At 38.3% G+C, this 24,706-nt stretch overlaps 1 protein-coding gene across 23 annotated transcripts in view; it reads right to left on the reverse strand.

Annotated features, from left to right (window-relative positions):
- RBMS3 (RNA binding motif single stranded interacting protein 3) overlaps positions 1-24,706 on the reverse strand; it is a 682,345-nt gene that overhangs the window by 371,803 nt on the left and 285,836 nt on the right. For 2 of the 23 annotated variants that reach the window (XM_085538331.1, XM_085538328.1), the window contains exon 2: positions 19,251-19,346. The exons of the other annotated variants lie outside the window; for them this stretch is intronic. In XM_085538331.1, coding sequence (XP_085394457.1) covers positions 19,251-19,289 — 39 coding nt within the window. In that variant the 5' untranslated portion in view covers positions 19,290-19,346. The remainder of the gene's footprint in view (positions 1-19,250; positions 19,347-24,706) is intronic. 23 annotated transcript variants of the gene reach the window in all.

Genomic DNA, 24,706 nt, shown 5'->3' on the forward strand with positions numbered 1-24,706 from the left:
GTCATTTCTGAGACTTCAAGTAGGTACTGCAGACAGTATTTTGAAGATTTTGCCTATTATCACAGAATTATTTACCTTGTTGACACATCTTAAGATTCATTCTGGAAGTGGAAGCTTCCTCTTCAGACTTTTTCAACTGATTTAAACCTTTTTATATCACCCACATTTTCCTTCCCCAAGAATATACAGCTTGTGGTAAAGCATACACATAGAGTAAGAAAAGTCCTTTTGCAGCTCTTACCCTGAAACCTAGTCAAAAGACAAGGGCAACAGAAAATAAAAGGAATTAATGTACTGTGAATTACGTTAGTCTTGGATTTGCAGTTAATAAATAATAATAATAATAATAATTAAAAAAACACAGTTATTGAATTGATGAAAACAATATAAAATTGATCAGAAGACTGGACATACTGCTTGCTAATTGTTTTTTGTTTGGTTGGTTTTTAGGGGGGAAGCTGTAGCCCTTCAGTACTTTCATCAGAGAGAGAGAAAGGGGAGCAAAAGAATAGTTACATCTTTCTATAGAGATGCAAGTAAATGTGCTTAAAGGGGACTGGGGGAAAAAAGGGATGGAGGTAGTTTGATTTACAGCAGAAACTTTCACATGCATCCTACTTTAAAAATTAGTATCTAATCATAACATCTGTAGATGCCAACAAAACACAGATCTAGCCAACAAGGCTGATCTTACCGCCATGATCTCTGATGCTGAGTTCATGCAGATGCTGACTTGAAAACAAAGAAAATCAAAACTGATAAGCTACAGAAGACAGACTGTTTGAGAATGTTGATACCTCTCTTACAGAATGCCATCAGATCCCGACAGCTACATTCAGACATGCAAGGTAAAATGTTCCAATCTTTGCATCCCTCTAGTCTGTCTGCAGCACAATGTATAGCCTCAAACAGCACTCAGTAAACAGTCTTCTCATCACTCCAGCCTGGGTTGAATTTTAATCAAGGTCCTTTAAATGCCATTGAACAAATCCATATACTATGGATTGCTTCTTGTATGTCTCTGGCCAACCTCTATTTGGAGGGTCATTTATTATTCTTAGCAAACCAAAACAATCCAAAGAAATAGTACAAATAACAGCACATCTTGAGGCAGGGCACTGTCATTTCTGGTAATTATCTATCATACATGAATGAAGCTTTTAAATATTCCTTTGAAATCACACAGTACATACATCCCTGTGTTAGTCACACGAGCAAAGAAGCTAGATTTATCTCATGATTAAACAGCAGTTAAGTTTTCAGGCCATACACATGTTAAACTTGGATTGTACAATTCACGTACTGGACACTAAAGACAACCACAGAATAGGAATTTGAGAAAAGCTCTCATCTGTAATAGCACTAATGAGCCCAAGTTTCTAAAGGGATGATGCATGTATGATGGAAACGCTATATTTGCTAGTCAACTGATTTTTACAAAACCATCCCAGGGACTCCATGCCTCAGTTATCGAACCATCAGTATGATCCCAGCAGAGCCACAGGCTCAGCAAAAATTCATGAGAAAATGGTGGTGAGGAGGGGAAATGTGGTCCTCATTTTCGTGCTCTGTTCTGCAAGGAACTATATTTGGGAAGTATAAGCCAGCAGACTGCTGATGCTACACTTTTTTCCATCTCCCATAGATGAGTCAATTAATCAAACTTTGCCTACTGCCTGTCAAAAGCCTGACTCTGTCCTTTTGGTGAATACAAAAAGAAGGAACGTGTTCTTCCTCCACCTGCATCTTGTCTCTTAGTTAAGGATTGGTTCCAGTCATTTGGGAAAAACATTATTTCAAAGCTTTTTAACAACTTTACAAAAAACTCGTGTCGTTCCCTTCCTGCCCATAAGTTGCTTTGCTTGTTTAAAGGCATCCCCCTAAATATAGGCACAGGGCTAAATCAGCATCTAAAGCACCATCACTGAGGCTGTGGCAGTGATTCTGAACCCTGACACCTTCCTGCAAACTGCTGCTCATAGGTTTGGAGCAAGTGTCATGTGAGCCATCCTGCAACTTTTCCAATTAATTGAGGAATGAGCAGATGTTTGTTTTATGACTTCGGTGTGTCAAATCATTGTGTTTTGAGTTCCTCACAGACAGAGGTCAAGGTCAAACCTTCGGTATTCTTCCCCTGACTTCCATCCCTGCCACCAACCAGGCAGCCAAAGTAAAGAGCTCCAGAAGGAACAAAGGAGAATTAATCAGAAAGTCTGTGTGTCCCAAACCCCAATTCCTCTCTGTCACAGAGGGTGTAAAAGAGACAACAAATTAGATACAGATTTTCCATTTTCCTTCCTGTAAAAAAGTTAATGCCAAAAGAATATTGAACCCTGGTATCCAAAAAGAAGATAACTGCATGCACACAAGGCACTAATCTTATGAAAACAAGCAATACACAGTATTCATTCCTGCTGCAACGTAACCCAAATTGATGGAGTTCAAAGGCAAAGGTATCACGCCCAGACTTTGCAACTGGCCTTTAGAATTTCAGAGTGAATGGTAAGTCTCACAGCTACCAATTTTTGTAGTTCTTCAGGCTCAAACAGGGACAGTCAAAGCAGAACTTCCAAGAAATGCACATCTGTGACCAAAAAAAATAAAAAATGGTCTCCTTGTTTCTGCATGCCAAAAGAACATGATTCAATTGAAAAGAACATCATGAGATAAAATGCTGTTTTTCTTCTGCCATTAAAATTACAGGTATCTGCATCCACGATGGGAAACAGCTGCATGTATTCTTAATAGACTGAAGAATTATTCTTCAAGAAGCATGCTGAATTCTCTTCCCAGAAGAAAACAAAGCAAGAAACAAAGCAGAAGTTTTCCTCACAACGTGAAAATCCTGAGGAGCTGGATTTGTACACCACTGGATCTCAGAAATCTGCTGAAAGCAGGATATGCCTTTTTGTTCAGTTGTCAATGGTGTGTGGTTAGTCAACATGCAATTGGCACCAATTGCTATTGGAAGGTATCCAAAAAATAATACATTATATATATTATATATATATAACAACCACATCCTTTGGGATGTTTCACAAAGATTTTGGGGAAGAAGTGTAGAGTTCCCCTGAGTTGGTTTTCATCCAGTCAGGAGGAAGGTGTGAAAAGGGCTACATGTAGAATTTTTGGAAGATTTATGTCAGGAAAAGAAAACGCAGGCTAGGACCACTGCTGCTACTGGTCACTCAGGCCAATAGTAGCTCAGGACAAATAGTCACCAGACAAGAAGTTCGGGGTCCACTGAAATGAATGGAAACACTACTACTTACTACCATCTGTTCCACAAACCTCTGAATTTTGCTCTGTGATTGACTAGGTTCTTTTACAGAAGTTATTTATTTCGTATTATGGTTTGATGAAATGCTAAAAATGACCAGTTGTTGAATACAACAAATTCAACCAATTCCCAGAACACTCTTGTTTGGGATTAGTTTCTGAATTAGGTTCAGACTAAGCATTTTTAGTTCTATTTTTATTTGCGTTGAAATAGATGCTTCAGTGTTTTTAGCTGTTTGAGCTGCAGCTGTTGCCACAGACTACTTTGCTGCAGCATGAACAGGAGTTGAATTCGGTATTATTATTCAGAAAGTATTTTACTTATTATTTTTTTTCCACAACTCTCCTGCATATAGATTTTTTTTTTTTCTTACAGTTCCCACAGTTTTCATGAGACAATCAAAATGTTCCTGATTAAGTCCTTCAGCCCAAGCATACTGAAGTGAAGTTATCCTCACACTTGTATTTGTGAAGATATTTTGGCTGTGGTTGAAGCCAATAAGCCACATTTGATTTCATTTAAAGTTGTATCCCTTCCTAATTTTGATTTGCCAGACTATTTCTAAATAAAGCAATTTTCTTTGGAAATCATAGCCTACAGTATCAACTAACAAAGAAATTTCTAATTAGAAGATCCAGTATCCTCCATAGTCATAACCTCTGGAGATTTGAAAAACATACAGGCAAATAAGGCATCCTAATTATTCCATGCCCTAGCTTTTAGGCGGCATCCTTCATCTCACAGTGATGAATTTTGTGAACTGAAATTTCCCAGTTCAACAAAATCAAAATGTTGGAAGTGGAAGAAATTGTTACCTTCATTCATCTAAACACAAAAACCTTTTTGCTTTAGGGAAGTCAATGTAGCTTCAATGAAATTTGATGGTGGAGAATGCTGCATGAATTAGACAAACTACATACTGAAGCAGATAGCCCATTTTCAAACCTCTCTTTTACTTTTCTCAGTTGTTTGTCTTCCCTCATGCATACTGCACTTGCTTCCGTCCCCACATGCACAGAATGGGAGAGGATACTGAAATGCATTAAATAATTCAGAACAGCTAAAGGTAACATTTTTCTGGTTAAGTAGATAATTGTAGTGGTTCTCAAAACATTAATTTTTGACAGTGAAAGAGCATATTCTGTGGTTCTTCCCACTTCATAAACTGGCTGATAAGTACCTGAAACATCTAAGCAAATACATTCATCAAATAAGGCAATTTAACATGAACAAGATGGTTTGGGGAAAAATCAATACTAAAAGGAAAAGTTAGCCTTTCATCCCGAATAGACTACAGGTTCACGTAGGCACTATTCTTACAGATTTTCTGTAAGAGAATTGTTTCCATTCACTCTTTGACTTCCGGTTTCTTCAAGTTATTCTTCTAAATGACGGCTCTCTAGTTGCAAAACAGGATGATTTCCATTTGTCATCTTGATTACACAATGTATGCGAGGAATTAATTTTACAATGTAATATTGACAAAAATATTAATAGAAAGTGATGACAAGGAGCCAATCCAAAATAGCAACATGCAATTTTTTTTATTTTTTTTTTTTATTAGCCCGGTAGTTTCCACCATTAAATAGTCTGTTCCCTTTAATTAGATTCTAGCTGTCGCAGAGCTTGGAGTCAAGAAGGGAAAAGAACCTTTCAAAGCATTAACATCTCAAGCTCTGCAACACATTTTAGGAGTCAGCGCAGCACAGTAATTCATTATGCATATGCAAAACTTTGCAGAAGATCACCGATCAGTACCAGAGTCTCGTTTCTTTAGCCTCTGAGTTGAAAATTAGAACATGGCATATAAGGAATTTTCACCTGAAGTTTAAAATGCCTGTATACATAGAAGTTTAATTTATTATTCTAATGACTTTCACAGCTTGAGATTCTCACTGGGAGACATGCCTGTATGCATTTAATAAGGCTGCAGAGATTGGGACTATTCCTGAAGGACTTTCTGAATCATTTCCAAAGCATCTTTTTATAGCTAGCAAAGTATAAATTATGTAAAAAAGCATTTAGATAGATATCATCAAATGTATTTGACTGTTAACCCCTTTTTGTTACATTAATCTATAAACCTAAAAAAAATTCACTTTTAGCATTCCAAAACCATGCTCACGTATTTAGATGCAAAGTCGTAATCATTCAAATAGCTGGGGCATGGGGAGGCATGGGTAAATTTCTTGCTGTTCTCATTTGCTCCCCAGAGACCTAAACAGCACGTTCATGAAAAATCTTCTGTCCTCTTAGTGCAATGTTTGTAACCCACAAACATAATTCACGTTCCCCAGGCCTCAGATTTCTGGAAATCCAGTAAAAAGATCTGATCCACTCTCCTAGTAAATGGACACTTATATCTTCTTATATCTTCTCTTCTTTCTAGGATTACATAATCCTAGTTCTTTGCAGACACAGGAATGGAAAAGAAATGTTCCCAAGATCCCTATAAATCATCCAATAGCAGAGAAAAAACAGACCTAATGGCAGAAAAAAAGAGTTCCAATTCAACCACATACTTCAACACCCCCCGATAAGAAAAGATCAGTGTTGGTGCAACAGTCCTCTGTTCCTTTTTATAAAGAATATTTCATCACCACTCCAGAGTTCACATACCACGGCCACAAATATTAAATAATGACCATACAGAGAAGAAAAGTGCATGAGATTCTTTAGACTATCCACCAAAGACTAACTCCAAGTCAAAAATCTTTCTCCTCACTAGACAGTCAGAAACCACAGACTGTGCATTTCTGCCATCTGAGGTCAAAATACTCACAAGAATTGTATACGTCCAGTTTCAGTGCCCTTGAATCTAGACAAGATCATTCAGCCTCAAACATGAACTGCAGCTTGACCGTAATCCAGATTCAGATTTACATTCTCTCTTCTTCAACCATCTCTAATTATGAGTAACTTTTATTTGTTTTTTAGCTGGGTAAACAGACAAGCTGGGTACAAGCATTTCTCACATCATGACAGAAGACAACATAATACACACATCCTAAGTTCTCTGTTCCTCCTCACAGCATGAATGCAGTTTTTCAAGGCATGCCTGAAAGTAGAGATCACATTAAAACATTTGACAAGAACGTTCACTACTTTTTCCTCATTGAGAATGGCTGTAGGATTTTGGTTACAAAGGCATTTTGTCAGTTCACCACTACAAGCGACCAGTTTTCATACATATCAGCTAAGCAGAAACAACCTGAGATTTATGAATACTTATCAGGCTGTGTGAAAGACACTGGCATCACACTACTGTCTGACTCACAATAGCAGGGGACTTCTGGGTGTCACCTGGGAATGAAAGGATGCTGTCATTATTCCAAGAGGAGAAAGAGAACCAAACGAGACACCTTGTGAAAGCAGTCCAATGATACAACATTTTGATTAGAATACATGACACCAAGAAATTGTCTGCTGGCAACCACACATTTTCCAATTACAACAACATACAATAAATGGGAATTTCTTTTCAAATGCTGAGTCTACTGGGGAATTTCTGAAACCTCAAGTTTCATAAGATTAAGGCCTCTAAAACTGAAGAAAAAGGGGAGAGAAAGTATTTGCAGCAAATACTTTTCCAGGGAACAAAAATTAAATTTTCCTCATTTGTATATACATGTGCTTCCCACCATACGAGTCACAATCACATGTAGATAGAGGATGAGTTACTCAGTCACTGTACAGTGGGTTCAATGTGCCTGCATTCAGTTGCCTGTCCCTCTGCCTCCATACTTCTCATATTTTACGGATATCTTTTGTACTCACATTAAAAAAAAAAAAAAAGATATCACTAAAACATTTATGTGTTTTGTTGGGGGGTTTAGCATGGAAATGTAACTCATACCCTTCCTATATCAGTTTCTTTTCCTCTCACTCAGCGACCAGACATTCCACTCTGAAATAAAATGATTTCCCAATCTCCTAAAACAGTTGAAAGTACTCAAAAGATGGAGTTCGGCTTTATATGCCATTGGAAGTGCCCAAATCACACAGCTGGAGAGATTATCACCCTCTAATTAATTTAACAGTATTTTAATTTAACTGTACAATGGAAGCCAACCCAAGATATGGAAAACATGACGGGTTTGGCGTGGGGAACCCAGAAACTAGGGCTTGTATCTGACTTGGAAAGCACTCAGGTGCAGCATTATGACCATTCTCTGTGCAGGTGATCATCTCAAAAAGGTGTTAGTGACTACTCTGAGGACAGCCTCTCAAACAAAAAGTCACCTGGCACCTTAAAAAGTGTTTTAAAAAAATAGGTGGGTTTTGTTGTTTTTTTTTTATTTTTTGTTTGCTTGTTTGTTTAACTTGGTAACATACTTCAATGGGAAAAGCTCAAGTGTAGACTACGAGACACTTTGTGACAAAATATTCTATGGCTTCCTGACCAGGTTTACCTGCAAGTCTCTCCAAGTGGTCAGTGACAGCGAAAGCTGGTTTAAATGCCTGCTGAGAGCCCCAGCTAGCCAGGAAACTGAAGTGACCTTGGATTAAGTTGAGTCATGGTTTGTAGAAAGCTAATCATATACCTGCAAGTCCAAATAAAAATAAGCACATAACAGCAGGATCAAGAAAGGGGAAGGAAATCAATACTAAATACACTGCAAAATGTATTCTGTATTTTGAAATACAAACAGAAACTAGCCATGGTTCAAACTCAAATAATAGCTTCAGTGAAGGGAGGATTTCAGCTGCTGCATTATAGGAATACTTAACTTAGAAAATGTTAAGTTTTTCTCCACATTTTCCAGTGAACTTTTTGTCAGTTCACTTGAAAGTGACATTGTTCAAGTATCAGAAAACCAAACACACAGATGTAAGCAACTGTTTGGTTTTTTGTCATTGTTGTTCGGTTCTTTATTTCATTATTATTACTTTCAATCTCAACACCTTTACGTTAAGGGGAAAATATAATTAATCATGATGGAAAGCTTTAGATTTATCTGCCTCTGTATAAATCAGTTTTTCAGCCAATTTTTCAATTCATCCCAGATTAGAAAGCCCAGTGCACAGCCAGCTCTGCAGGTAACATCTCACCCCAGCTCTCTGCTGAGCCACTTGTTACACGCCTCCAGGCAGTCTTCCTTGTGGAGGTGGCACTTAAACACATGTGAGCTTCTGAAGAGAGACAATAATTCCAGCAGTCGTACATGACTTGACCAAAGCTGTGACCAGTAGCTTGTTATGAGTGAGTGTCCAGGAGGGAGCAGGCTCAAGTGCACTCTCAAGCAGGAGGCACCCAACCCCAGGGCCTCATCTAAAAGGAATATCACTGTTTTATCCAATCAGTACTCCAATGCTCTTGGAAAGCCACTCCAGTGGGAAATGTAATTTTTCCCCAAGAGCCAAACTCAAACAGTCTAAAACTCAGGTCCTGAGTGGGAGTTAAGATTCCCACCTTCACTTCAGCTCCATTTTGCTGCATCCCAGAAATGCAGTAGTATAAAAACAAACCTCATAGCTGAGCTGCACAAGACTCCCCAGAGGTACCCAAGTGAGAACAGCTCTAAGGGTACAGCAAAAACAACACCTGCCCAGACTTTTCTCCTACGGAAATCTGTGCTGCTCTCAAAACACTGCTCACTTCTCCCAGTTTCCAGCCATGTGGGTGAGTGCCGAAAGCCTTTGTCAGAGCTATTCATATAGACTAGGCTGACAGCAAACTTGGAACAGCCTTGCATAAGCATGGCCATGTTATGGTCCATGGCATATGGACTCAATTCACTGTTTTAGGAAACATCACATACATCCTTAATACTATGGAATACCTAGCAATAGCATAAATAATAGCCTTAAAATTAAGAAATGGTATTGGTCCTACACTTATATCTGATTACAACGAGTCAGGCACTCTCTTAGGCAACAAGTTCTCTCCAAAAAGAGCTCACCTCTGGCAAGTAGAGTCATAGCTGTTACTAAAATATAGCCAATTATGTCTTTGAGTGGGGACACGCACACACAAGACATTCTGTGACCAAATCAGACTTTGCAAATATGTTCATCTAAAAAATTAACTGCTTGTAAGTGAATTTAGGATTTTCCTTTTTATGATCTCTCCCAAAGGTGTGTTAAATTCCAGCAGGATGCATTAGTTTTAGTGCCATTCTCTCAATCTCTTTCCAACACACTTTCTTACTATACATCATAAATAAATTCTATTATAAAGCAAATGCTAAACAAAGACCTTCTGTGGCACAATGCAAACATCAGGCATTCAAGTAAATTAAAAGACCTGGGCCTCCTGATAGAAAATGTACAAACAGCAAACTAAAACAGAAAAGAGGGAAAGGAAATGGAAAAGAAACTCCTTCTTTTACATCAGAAAGTTCCTTTTGTTGTGAATAGGACCAAATCAAATGGTAAACATTCCTGAGTCTCAAACTACGCTATACTAATGTAGCTTCACAAGAAAGCATGTTGCTATGCTGTATAAATTATGGTTCCTTTCCTGGAGACAGTAACTGCCGAGTGTTTTGTCTGGCTATATGGACCATGAACAGTGTAGCAATTTCATAGCATTCCATTCACGCATTTAAGAAGAAAAAAAAAAAAAAAAAAAAAAAGAAAAAGAAAAAGAAAAAGAAAAAAAAAACAAAAACAAAAAAAAAAAAAAAACCTGCATACTATTAATATATCCTGACTAGATTAAAAATCTTGCAAATGATTTTGCCTGAAATGCCCTAGTATGAGATCTCCTTTAGGGAAATATCTTCAGTACCAATTAGTTTAATTGACAAGGAAGCCAAGAGAATAGAAGCAAAGAGACAGAGACAGAGTAGACCAGGATAGACTCTGTTTCCATTTTTGCTGTCACATCCTGCAGTCTATTTGCTATTAGTATTTGCAGCATTCCCACCCTAACTATTTTTACTACTACCACTTTACGGATATGTTGAAACTTGAAATCACGGGGAGATCAGCAGAGCAAAACTTCCTAAGGTATCAGCACCGCAGTCATGCCTAGTAATTTTATTTATTATTTTTTTTTTCTTTAAAGGACCCACTTTCATCACTTGCTGTTCCCTGAATAGCTGGTTTCAACAATTTTAGCATGCCACGATTGTTTCTCTTCACCCTCCAGGGAGGAAACAGGGAGTGAATTTAACCTCCACAATGCCATAAAAGCTGTGAAATCTTCTGCTTTCCCTCCCCCACTGCCCCACCGTGCCCTCCAGAAGAAAACCAAGCCTACAACCCAATCAGACCTGTGACACTTTAGGGCCCCTGCTCAGGGGGGAAAGAAAAAAAAAAAGTTGTTTCAACCTTGGGAATCATGTGGAATCCACATAATTTACTGTTTCCTGTGATTCATCAAACTTCCTTCTTCCCAAGAGTAATTGGTCACCACTTATTTATACACCACTGAGAGGCTTAACTCCAAAGGTCAGGCAAAGATTAAAAAAGGCAGATCATTTGTTTAAGAAATCTGGTGGGGCATTTTTCGTATGTGTGTGTTTAGTTTTGTTTTTCAAGTAAGGAAAGAAAAACTAACATGTTCTAAGCATGCATTTCGGCTGTCAGAAAATACATGGGTTACCAGAGCTGGTGTGGAACCACACAGTGCATATAGGATGCAGAATCTTTGGCAATGATCAGGACTCAGTTTTAGGCAGAAGGAGAAGGAAAACTGGAAGGAAAAAACAAAGCACCTCACACTAGGTTTGGAGACATCCTTTGCACACATTGAAAGAAAAGGTTGATACACATATGGACTCATCATGCCTTGACACCCATGCAGATGGGAGAAGCTTCGGTGTTGAGAATACTTCAGCAGGAAAAAGCGTGTGAGCTTTTTCTGTGTTTACATAGCAAAACGTTTGCTTCTCCTACAATAAAAACTTGTTTTCTTTACCATTATAACAGATAAGGAAAAGCAATTATGAAGCTAGAAACCCAGAGGAGAGAAATAAAAACTAAAAGCTAGTCCTCAAGCTCCGAGTTTCAAATCAAACTGTGATTCTAACATTAAACATTTACTCTAAATATATATGTACTTTTAATATAAAAACACTAGGAGACTCTGGAATTGAATGCTTTCTGTAGCTAAACTTCAGCCAAAGTCTAATTCTCTCACCACATCTTACAGCGCTATAAAACGCTGCCAACACAAAGGGGTGAAGCAGTATAGAAATATATGTTTGACTATGTTAATACTACATAAACTGCAGAATACAGTTTATGTCAACAATCAATTACCTGTGTTAAAGTTTTCAGTAATTAACAACCACAAAAACTCCAATTAAAAGGAAAGATTAACTATATAAGCTTAAAATACACACATATAGCAGTATACATGAGAATGTAGCACGTGCCACGGTGTACATTAACAGAGGAATTTCAGACTATGCAAGAACTAGAAAATACCACCTAGCTCTTGTTTTAAGATATAATTAAACTCCATCAAACTTATTTCATTATTAATAACAGAAAAACAAACTAATAAAAGATAAGGTGACTGTTATAGAACAGCCATGTCTTTTCTAACCCTCTTACAGATTCCAAAGATCTACTTTATGGGAAGCAAAGGAATTCCAAACATCCTTGTGGGGCACTGCCTCAGGCATTAACTGAAATTCCCACCATGATGGAGGGAAAGAGGAAAAGAAAAAGGAACAGAAGTAAAAAAACAAAAACCACCAGCAACAACAAGCACTGATATATATAATATGTATTTTTATGTGTGTGTATAAATACGTGTATTTTTTCTTTCACCAAACAAGATGCAGTCAACTGCGTTTCAGATGACAAAAACAGATGGAATGAAATGCAAAGACCATTTAGTACCTTAATTTATGATTTGATTCTTTGTGGCAAAATGGCACATGCAGAAGTCCCTAAAGATTTAGGAAAGAAATCATAAATAATTGGCTTTGTTCATACATTAGGGTTTTGTTTTGTTGATTTTTTTTTTTTTTAATTAATTTTGTGTTAGGAAGTATTTGAGATAAAAAACAAAAACATAAACAGAAGTCTGAGACAAAGCCTTCCCTTTTACAGCTAAAACACTTCTTCAGGGTTTCTGTTTTTGTTTTCCCATGTACCTGCCTAACACTGGTCAGATGTATGGTCAAGATCATAGCCATTTTTTCAAATTAGTTCAAAGTACTCCTTCTACTCCAAATTAATCATTTTAATTATGCTGTCAACAGCTGCATCGGGGCTTCAAATCAAATCTGTTCCATTAATGAGATCCTGTTGCCATACATTTTTTACCCAATACCCTTTTAAATAGCAAAACTACATGTTAGAAGATTTCATTATAGGCTGGGCTTCACATGGACAGTCATTTTAAATAATTTATAGTATGTAATCTGAATTTTCATACAAGGGTAGAAAAAAAACTCTCCTGGTAGTCATGTCTTGGAAAGACAGGAATGTTTATGCCTTTCACTGGAATTCTCATAAAGTAACAGGGGGAAAAAAATCAGTTTCGATGGAAGGACAGGAGAGAAATAAGACAAACAAATAGAATTCGCTAAGATAATTTACTCCTTCCCTTTTTTGCTCTCTTTGATGAGATGTGCTGCTTCCTCTTCCTGCCTTTGCTTCAGCAAAACTGTTCTAAACTGGTAGAATTTTGACGCAACAAAAATATGTAACAGGAAGGTCATGATTTTGTTCTGCCTCCCCCCATCTGTGGTGTTCCTTTAAACCTTTCAAAAGAGCCTATTGACAAGACTGTCAGGTAAAATTCACAGAACAAAAGAATGCAAATTGCCACCTATTACCTCCCAGCCACATTTCAAATAACTGAAAGTAGTCTAGATAAATGATAAGATCCCAGTCAATAGCTCATTTCTGCTATAACTCACCACGCAGTGCTGAAAGGAAATGCACTGCAGTTAAGCCAGCACTGATTACTGGACAAGAAAAATATAGTTACCTTTTAACCATGGCACAGTAACATTTACAGATCAAAAACACATTATTAAACTCCCTGACTCACCACGGTCCATGTCTGGTCAGAAATATTTCTCAGAATCTAACATTTCTAACAACAAAGTTCCTCAGAGCAGGAATATGTAAAATACCTCTGGTTTTCTCTTCAGCTTCCATAAATCCCATCTGCCCCTCCATGCAACCAAATACAAAAGGTAACACTATTCTGAAATGGATTCTTAAGGCTACACCCTTCAACCTGCCACTGCAGCTAGATGCCTACAGGCACCACACCTTGCCCTAACCCATACACTTCTGAAAATATCACCCTTGGGCAACTAAATCCTTGGCCTAATTTTTAAAATCACTGAAGAGTCAGCAGTTTCTAATCACTGCACTGGAACTACCGGGGTTTTAGCAGGTTTGAATATCAGTCCTCTTATTTGAGTCCCTTAGGAGGAGTTTGGGATGCCAAATTTTACACAGCCATTTTCAAAGAAAACAGCTTTAGTTAAGCTTTTTGCCTGAAGTTTGGCCAAGCAGCTTGCTCCTTAAAATGAGAGGCTACAAAAGCTATGACACATGGACCTGGAGGTGGCTGGAAGGGGTGGGTGTTAATAACAGAGAGGCTTGCCAAAAAGTTACACAGTCTGTGGGTGAGGAGAGTGCACCATGGCTGCTCTCTAAACCCTGGCATACTAGAAGTGAGCAGACAACAGTTGAAAATCACAAATAACCAGTTTAAAGCACGTGAAAGACAGAACTTCACACTACAGCAGCAAGCTCGTGGCATCTGCTGCTGTCAAAGGCCACAGAGGCAGGTGGCACGAGGATGATGAGAAACGGATCAGAACCTATTGGTTAACTGACCCCTAGACACATCATGAAGGCAAAGAGCAGAGACATCTCCCACCCTGTGCCAAACCCACCAGCTGAGAACACTGGGGCAATCCATGAGCAATGGGCCAAGCATGCACTGCTACCACCACTGGAGTGACCTAGCAGTTCTGCAGGGTCTCCAGCCTTCACCCAGGAGGGCATTTCAGCTTCCTTACACAGACGTGGCTTGGATAAATGCAGTAAGCAGCTAGACACACATAAAACCTCCCAAACTGTCCCTGAAACAAACATCATATTCCATAAGCAAGGAGGTGAAGAAAGGAGGTTTGGTTTCTGATGCATCTGTCCATCAGTGTCAGAAGGAAATGGGAGAGAGAGGAGTCCTGAGAGCAACAGGAGCATCTCTTCTCAGCACTCAGCTTTGCACAAACCAGTCACATAACTTAGAGCAGAGGAGAGCAGCAAGAAGCAGAACCTGGTATTACACAGGCAACACTCAAAGCACAAGAAAAAAGACTACTACTGGTGCTGAGGGAAAAAAAAAAAAAAAAAAAAAAAAAAAAAAAAAAAAAAAAAAAAAAAAAAAAAAAAAAAAAAGCAGTAAGATCCACAAACAGAAAGCAGAAGAAAAAGCCCAACATTCCCTTCTGTATTTGACGCTGTCACTGTCACTGCCCTGTAGTAATGCTTACAGTACTTAAGTGATTCACCAGTACTGTCCAGAACAAACCAGCACCTACTGAGATGTCCCGATACTCAGAGTTACTTATGCAGAGGCACAGTATTAGATATGACCAATTTGCCAAGCTTTAGTATTCAGATCAAGACCAGGGCTTTGGTCACTGGATATAAAAACAGAATGACAGGCAGCTCACTACAGGAAAGCTCATTACCTTAAGGTCAGATCTTCTCTTTTTATGTATTAAATAGTCCTTTGGAAAACATTTTATCTGGTGAGGCAAGCTGCAAGAAGCAAAGAAGTGGAAAAGCAGAATGGTCAAGAATCCACTTTGGTTACTAGCTTTTGAAAACAAAACATATACATCCATCCTTCAGGAAGACAAAATAGAGCAGTAGCCTTATTGCTCAAATTCTATCCTGGATCATAAGAAAGTTGCCTTATAAAAATGCTGCTTCACGTATATATGCAAGAATCTCCTTATTAACACTCTCCTAGTCTCTATGTATAATAAGCCCCTGGCAGAACACTCCTCAATGTAATTCCTGCTATCTGTAGAAAGCAGTCCAGCATGTCTGTATTCCTGATGGATCCACATACAGACCCACCCAGGCCTGCCAGAGGGCAGGTGAAAGTGGAGGATCTGGGAAAGCCCTTTGGAGAGAACACAGCACTGGCACTGACACAAGCAGCTCCACTTCACTCAAGCTTAAAACCAGTTTCCAGCTGCTACTGCAGTGTTTTGCACCATATTGCAGTTGCTTAAGAATTAAAAGTCTCTCTCATAGGAAAGGACAACTTATCATAAGGAAAGCAGTTCTCTTGCTGAAAATACCAAGCATTTGGGTTATGTAAAGAAAGAGGTAGCTCATTTATTGTCACCAAATTTATGACTTATTTTATCAGTAATACTTGATGCGTGACAATGTTGGTATGTAAAATCGACCAGTACCTGAATGGCTCTGAGCAGCTACAAGAGAGAAAGCAATTATAGATGAGGTCAGACTCCAGGGATTTTCACAACTTTTATGCAGATCTGCAGTGTCTATTTTCATTCATAGAGTAAGTAGTGAAAACAATAATCAAGGCTGGATTTAAGTCCTTTGAATATCCCACAGGAACATGTTTTATAATGCATTGAATCTATTTAGCACTTAGAGAACATCAGTATCATCAGCCAGTTAATAATGAAGTCAAAGCATTACCCATTCAAAGTAACACAGATGAATTCTGTCTGCTAGAAGTTAGTCTGTCTGCTCTGTTAGAATACATTTTCTACATAAATGTTAATGGTGCAATCCAAAATATTCTTTAAGGTTTGTTATTGGACATTATAATGTGCTTTACAGCAAAGTTCTAGAGAAAAATAATTCCGGTACAGAGTCAAATGGACTAAGCATTATTTTGGCAACTACATCTGTAAGGAATTCATTCTTCCTCCAACTTCATCATATCTTTTTGTAAGTTCTTGTAGACTAGAACTGTGCCTAGCACTTATTTAAGAAATATGATTCAAGAATCTATATATAGTTTACAAACATTGCTAGAATGTTTGCAAGCAAATTATTAAAGTCTTTTGACTTTCCCCACAAAAAAAAAAAAAAAAAAAAAAAAAAAAAGATTTCTGGTTTGTTTTTTTCAGTGATGGAAAAGAATTTTTCCCTTAAGGTTAGGGATGCAAGTTCAAAGGACAGGTCCTGCCATGGTTTAAATCAAGCAGTTCTGGGCACTCTATTACATTCAGCCAACAATTCCCCTCGAAGAAAACAACTCTTGCTCTTTATTTCATCAAACCACTTTTCCCTCCGAGAGCTCCTATTGTGTCGTACTTTTGCACAACATAAATTTCAGCAGCAAGCTGAAGCCTTCTATTTTGCCTTTCTTTATTGAAAGATGTCATTGGTCTCTATTCCCTTTTTATTTTTATTTTTTTTTTTCTTTCCATGCAACAGTCTCCAGGACAAATTTATTCCTTGAAATGTCCTTCACATCCAAACACTGGACTTAGGCTGTGCAATGAAATAAAGGGGGGTATGCTTCCTCCTGCCCTCAATGATGAGATAAAAAAAGCCACCTGATACGATGAATCAGGAGACTTTTGTGCCATTTCTAATTTTAACATTCACGTTCAAGTAATGCTGATCATAGCTTTTTCTTTCCTAATTATGGTTTTGGATGAATTGTGTGATGTTTAGAGCTAGTGGAAGAACACCAAAAAAGCACAATGAGCAAGAGACGTTGCTGAGAGTATAACAGGCTAACACAGCAAAACCAATAAGACTGAGAACGGGAATTAAATGTATGCACCATTAAACAGTTTATTCAATGTAAGATATTTTCAATAAATCGGGTTTTTAACCTCCCCCAAATTTTCTTTGATCATCAAATAAGTCACATTCATCTAATGCCATGTTCCATAATAATTCTTCAGGTATTGAGGAATCATTAATTGTCTACTAAAGGAAAACTAAAATAACTGACTATTTTAAGAAGCTGTTGCAACTCTAAAAACATACGTTGCTAATTCAAACTCCACTCTCAGCAAGGCAAGGAAAGATAATGTAACATATCTATACACTTACATCAAGATGTTCCCTTTCCCACCCTTCACAATCACCAGATATGGAGGGCAAGTCAACAAATTCAAATGTTGTATTTCCAAACAAGGAAGAGAAAATAGAACGAATTTCATTTTAGACTCATTTCCATCTCAAAAGTCTTCCTCCAAGTCTCTCTGCATGCCACAGTGTTTATGCAAATAAGACTAAAAAAAAATAATACCAAGTGATCATTTACCAGACCTAGAAGTATCTTTTCACTACTAGTAGGACCCGAGAAGTAAGACTAGAAGAAAAAAAAATACACAAGCAAACAAACAAAATATTAGCCAGAAAAAAAGCTTCCAGAAATGGGTTTCAGATGAGCTGTTTTAAGGTTTTCCTGTTCTAAGCCTACATATATGCAGATTCACGCTGCGGATTACTGCTCCCAGCACACCTGCGCACAGCTACAAAAGCCTCTATGTAATGGCTTAATTGAATGAGTTACACTTACCAGCTTTCAACAAAGCAACTATCGATGCATTTACACACCCCAAAATTCTATGAGATCTGACAGATGATTTCTCAATTATCAGTCACACATTACTTATTCCCGAACTAACTTCCTTTTTTTTTTTTTTTTTTTTTTTTTTTGTAGTTTGTTGTTTGGGCTTTTTTTTTCTCCTGTCATTTGCCAGCAACACTGGTTGCTTTCTTTGCTTCATTTTCCTATAATTATTTTCTTCTTCTGAGTTTTTGGTATTGCTAAACTTGCTATATTGATGCCATACAAGTCCAAAATTAAAAGAAGAAAAAACTGTGCCTGAGGTAAATAACCAAGTGCAGAGTCCAATTATTTACAGTATATTCTAGAAAGAGTAAGGCCACAGTGCACCTGGAACACAGGTTAACCAAACTGAGCATCTTCCAGAAGATCACTAAATTAGGGGGAGTAATGAGAGTTTAGCATTGCCAAGAGGTGTCACTTCTAGGAACTGGGGCATAAATGAGTGTAAGACCTGTTACTGCCATTAGATCAGTCACTCATAATCAGTGAAGATAAGATCAAAGACTGCAGTCATCTTTATCTTAATTCCCAGAAATATCCAGCAAAATGTTCCATATACATTTAACACCAACATTCATATGCAAATACACACATACCTTTATTGCCATCTCTATCGTTATCAAGAGAATGTTTAGGCATGCTTAAGTGTTGGTTGACAGACTGGCGTAATGAAAGAAGCCTTAGATACAGTACTCTTCTTCAAAAACTGAGGAGCAGTAAATCACTTCTTGCAGTTCAGCAGGTCTGGCTCAAATAGGTATATTGATTTAGCTCCTCTTTATGGTCGTGCCCCAACAAGTGAACACTTTGTTACCTTTAAATTCTGCAAAATATGTTACCTGGCATATTCACATGGCTCGTTCTGACATTTTAAACTGGGCCAAATATAGGAGTGCAACTGTATGGTTGTTCTCAAAGTTAAGGTAATCTTTTTGCTGTCCTTTAGCCACTCTAATGTCAGCTAAGCTTTGTTATCCCAGAGCTGAGCTCTGGTTCTGGAAGCAATGCAGAAAAAGACATTGAGCAGCCTGTGCAGAAGTCATACATCACTTATAGAGATGAGGAGACAAGAAATCACATTCACATCAGTAACATCACAGTTAAGATATAATATTGAGTCCATGAGCTCTCTTTCTGTCCTCCTTCCTGACATTTTTCCTCCTAGTCATTCCCACACTGCCGTTAAAGATGCATGTTCTTGAAGGCGAAGTGTATTAAAAGGTGAAATGACCCTCTCAAATCCTTACACTGGTGCACAAATGACAGTTTAAAAATGCAGATTTCTTTTTCTGGGTTTTCCTGATATCTCAGTAAATGTCCTAGTGGAATTTTTTGTAGAGGTTCTTTTCTCATTGAACATATCAGATGGATAAATTATAAGGAAACAGTAAACAACTGCAGAAGCAGCACACTAAGAGAAGGGAAGGCAAGACTGCCACAGGAGCTCACCCAATTAACTGTGAGCACTAAGCCTGAAGAGTTCCTCATTCAGCTTCCTGCCAAGTTGTGAGCAGAGATGGGAGTCAGGATCAGAGCCCAGCAGACCTATGCAAAAAAAAAATTCTTAAGCTCCTCTGATATTTGTAGTACAATAAGGTGTGAACCCAACACAAGCGTGTTCCTAACTGAGCTGCATCAGCAGAAAACACGTCTTTGAAAGCACGTAATCCTGAACTACTTTTCCACAAGGCCAAGTGCAAGGTCTTGCACCTGGGTTAGGGCAATCCCAAGCACAAAATACAGGCTAGGCAGATAACAGATTGAGAACAGCCCTGAGGAGAGGCACATAAATGTACTGGTGGACAAGGAAGCTCAACAAGAGCCAGAAGAGTGAGCCTGCAGCCTAGAAAGCCAATCATATTCTGGGCTACGTCAAAAGAGGGGTGTCCAGTAAGGAAGGTAATTGTTCCCCTCTACTCTGTCCTTGTGAAACTCTTTCTGGATCATTGTGTCCAAGCCTGGGGCCCCCAGCACAAGAAAACTGCAGAGTTATAGGAGAGGGTCTAGAGGAGAGCCACGAAGATGATCAGAAGGCTGGAGCACCTCTCCCTCGAAGACTGCAAGAACTGGACTTAATCTGGAGAAGGTTCCAGGTAGATCCCATTGTGGCCTTCCAGCACCTAAAAGGGGTGTATGGGAAAGCTGGGGAGGGGGTATTTTACAAGGGCGCGTATTGATAGAACAAAGGGCAATGGTTTAAAGCTAAAAGAGAGTAGATTTAATTTAGATACAAGAAATAAATTTTTCTCTATGAGGTTGGCGAGGAACTGAAACAGGCTACTAAGAGAAGCTGTGGATGCTCCATTCCTGAAAGTGTTCAAGGACAGACTGAATGGGGCTTTGGGCATCATGGTCTATTAGGACATCTCCCTGCCCATAGCAGGAAGATTGGAACAGCATTGTTTTTAAGGTCCCTTCCAACCTACTCCATGATTTATTTTTTTTCTTTTTGGCTCTTTCCACCTTGCACTAGTCCTAAGTGTTGGGTGCCTCTGTTTTCATACTTGGGTATAATGCAGCAGCACTCCAAGACCTGGGGAGCATTCAAGACTTATGCCGTAATTGCACATAAGAAATTGGTATTTTCTGATAGCATCTGACTCATAGTTAGACCAAATGCTTTGAGATGTGTTAGAAAAGAGGTAGGTATTATTACTATCATTTGTCTCTTCTGTGCCAGACAAAACACACTGAATTGCAGCTTTCCTTGTTTACATGAAAACAAGGAAATTAGCCTTATATCAGTGCTATCTAGGGAACGCACAGAGTATGTCCTAGAATACAGGCTGATTTTGCTACCATAAAGATACTCAGGGGCCAGTAACATATTCAAATGCCTTTGAAGTGGAAAATGTTGCTCAAGGGCATCCTGAACATGAGATATATTATCATACTTATCCAATTATTATCCGATGTAGTAAATTTTGTTTACATATTAGTACACAAATGCACACGTTTACATGTTTTACATGCAGATAGTGATTACAGAACATTTTAGATTTATATACGTACAACAAAACATATTGTGTATGTAATTATTATATTGTATATAGCAGCACATTTCCAATTCTGTACACACAAATGCATGATGGGATGACAATTATTTCCTCTACATTTTAGATACTGCCATATATAGCAAATCTTATTTTGTGCAGCTCTTCTCTGATTGCCCAACTTATTTTTTTAAGGACTGTATGACAGACACGTTGCATGAGAAAGACCTGGCTTGTTGGGGTTTGTGGGCTGTGTGTGTTTCTTTGTTTTGTTTTCTAACATATAACAAGTAGATAATTAAGGAACAGAAAATGTACTTTAGTTCTGCTGGCCAACAGGAACACTTTGTAGGTAAATTGCACCTGTACTTCATAAACAGGTTCAAGGACTGCAAATTCAGAAGCTTCACAAAGTGGGAAAACATTATTTTTCCAAATGAGAAGATTGAAGTAAAGATGAATTGACTTCCTCAAGGCCACAGAAACACAAGAACAGAAAGCAAGAGAGTCGCTTTTTCAACCATTTGATCTATTCTTTCATTAGAGGCAGGACTCCTTATCAGCTGAAACAGGTCTATTTTGGGGACAGCTTTTTTTTTTTTTTAAATAGCTTCAGTTAAAATTCAGAGTGGTTTCTTTTGTTGTATTTTTTTTGTTGTTGTTGTTTTGTTTAGCTCACTGAGTTAGGTGGAACGGAGCAAGTAATGGAGAGACTCATTAACTCCCGTGCTTTTCACCACTGCTTTCAAAGCAATCATGGAATTAGCTAGAAATTGTTCTCTGGCCCATCCATGTTTTCTATTGAACGATTCTCATGATGGAAGAGCCAAGATCTGTGACCTTAACTTGGCTCCAATAATGCAGGGAGCAGCCTCTCCTCTGTGGTGAACTGAGCCTTGAACAATTTCATTAAAAGGAATCATTCTAACAGATGAAATCGATGCTCTCATAACACAACGATCTAAATCATTAATACAGATCGTAATTTCAAGAAGGTAAGAATGTAAATTTTTCCCATCTCCTCCACTCACCGAATGGAATATTTTGGATATTTGCAGGAGGCATAAACACACCTGCAGTACTGACAGCCTAATTTCAACATCTATTCATTTCAACCCATCAAAAATGACTGAGGTGCCCCCCTCATTTCACAACATGTGACTCCTCAGACTCAAGGCAAGAGCAGAAAGTAGGTGGGCCACCTCTGAAAGGGGATTGATAGACATTTAATTAAAAACAAAAAAAAAACAAAAAAAACATCAGTGTGTTTGTCACCAAGTAACGCTTCTACTGTGAAATACTGGCAGTCTACACACAAAGATGCCAAGCGCCAGTTATGGTCAAGCATTCAATTTGATACCAAGAACATTATTGTATTATTTCACATGAAGAAGAATTACATAGTCAAGCAGCCTGACAGCCACACATCCGAAGGACAATTTCTCCAAAACAAATGCCAGCAGCTTATTAAATTACCAATACATCGCTAAGCTATAGTGACTTACTGCCATCGGACCAAAATATTTTCAAATGATTTTTTAAAGGGCAGCACCGGGAAGCTTGCAAATCACACATTCAAGTTTTAATGAAAGGTGCAATTACAGAACATTTACCCTGTATTTAATTAGAACGAAACATCAATAAGGCTCATTTAGCATCCCTCTAGGATGTCAGCAACTTTTTAAAAGGTAGTAACAAATATTAGTTTTTGATTTATACAGTTATGCTGCAGAACAGCACTGTACTTACTGGGCTGATAGTAAATGACTGAATGACGAACTGCAGTTTTGTCAATTCTAATGCAAAGATAACTCGACAATGGTTCTCGCACAGAAGACAAATCAAAGACTAATTTAAAATCAGCATAATTTCTTTCAAAATAACGGCAATAGAGAGGATTATCATGCGCAGTTATGATGGAGGAAGGCATTTGTTTTTCTGACCTAGCTGTCACTGTTTTGACTGCTCCCTAACGCTTTCAAAATTACAAATAGCTGGTGTATGTCTCCAAAAATAAATAAATAAAGAATAAAAAGATAACACGACCACACCATGAGAATACTTTAGGGAAGGCATCACGTGTGTTGCGATTAATCCTGGTTTTCCAGTTTATTTTCAGCATAAGCTATTTCTTATGCCACATACCCTCAGAAACTCCCTTCCAGCTGGTGGCACAGTTACAAGCCATACACGAGGTCTAGTAATACGTTTCCTTCTAGCTCAACAGTCTTTTGCTGTCCCAAGCACACTTATAATCATAAAACTCTAGATCTAAATTTCTACCACGACCTGCTAATTTAGAAGCAATGTGGTAACTCAGTTTCCCCTGGGCTGACTGCAGCTTCTCCCTTAGATGCCAGAAAATTATGACAGAGTGATGTAATAGATAGACAAAAAATTAACAAATAAAATAAAATAAAATAAAACAACACATCTGGACCTTTAAAAAAATTTACCTAAGCAGGTCTGCTTTCAGCGAGGAGCTGACCCACAGCTTTTAGTGAGTTACACACCGTATAAGCTCACCATATAATGCCGTGAGCTGCTGAGACATACAGATACTTACAAGAAAGATTATGGCTATTCTGGCCTGAGAGAGTTCATGGTTCCCTCAGTTTATATTCTGCTGCAGAAAAACCCTTACACAAAATACACAAAGTATGTAGGATGTGCCATGAAAGCCAGTGGAACATCTTCTGTATCTTTACCCCACAGCACTGACTGCAGGTGCTGGTTGCTGCTGACCACAGCCTTCACAACCAGGCTCTTATGAGATGCTTGTGAAATAGAATGCTTGGAGTTGTCACTTAACTGTGAATTTAAAATTAAGAAAAAAAAAATCTTTCAATGATTTCAGTGCTCGCATATTGTAAGTTGACATTCAAGTAAGAAAATAACTTAAGGAAAACATGGCCTTCTAACTCAATACTGTGCAGCAGCCTACCAACTAGAAATATATCTGTTACGAGAAAATTTAAATATTTAACATCCTGTGTGATAAATATCTAATATTTACTCAAGCTCATAATGAATGCTTGTCTAGAAGGGGGATATGAAACTGCACTACAACTATGCCATTATTTAATTAAATTTCCCTTTTTAAAAAAAATTCTAATTTGCCAGCCAGCTTGCTAATGATTTCATGACCACGCTACACAAATATTACTTCCTTGATTTGTTTTAGATGTGCTCAAGTAGACTTTAAAAGGGCATAAGATTTGGAAAACACCTCTTTGCGCTTTCTTACAGAACCTCATGACAGATGATGCTCTGTGCAAGGCTTACATAGGAGAAAAGGTGATCAGAGACATTCAAATGGCTTTCTGCACAGGTCAGCACTTAGAAATAAAGCATAAAAGAGCATTTCCACATTTTCTGATTATTCCTGTTCCTTGGAGGTCACCTGTACATCGTCAAGACACATTTGATCAGGAACCTCTTTGAAAACAGGAGCCTTAAGAGATGAGAAAAGCAGTTCTTTGAAGCTCTAGAGTAAATCTCCTGGGTTCTTAAGTCAGATTCATGATCCCACCAAGATTGCCACGGGGTGTGTGATGATTCACCCCATGTGCTACTTCAGCAGGGATCAGTTGTGCTCCCAATGCTTTCAGGAGGTACTCACCTCCAACAGGTGATGGTTTTAAAAGCATTAACAACCCTGGAACATTCACCAATTAAAAGCAAGAATCAGTAAGCTCGAAACAGATTGCAAGGATTTTTGTGTTGTTGGAGAGGAACAATCTGTGAATCTGTGTGTGGCAGCTGTGACCCCAGCTGCCCTCAGAGGTGGGTACCAGATCTCAGTGTGCTTGCACAGGAACCAAAAGCTCTTCTGTTGAGTCAGCCTCAGCCAAGTGCTAGACATCCTCCTGCCTAAGCATGTGCTGAAACTACTTCTGACTCACACTGGCA

The sequence above is a fragment of the Coturnix japonica genome, chromosome 2 (assembly GCF_054131305.1).
Source record: "Coturnix japonica strain WE chromosome 2, WE-NBRP24, whole genome shotgun sequence".
NCBI classification, from domain to species: Eukaryota; Metazoa; Chordata; class Aves; order Galliformes; family Phasianidae; genus Coturnix; species Coturnix japonica.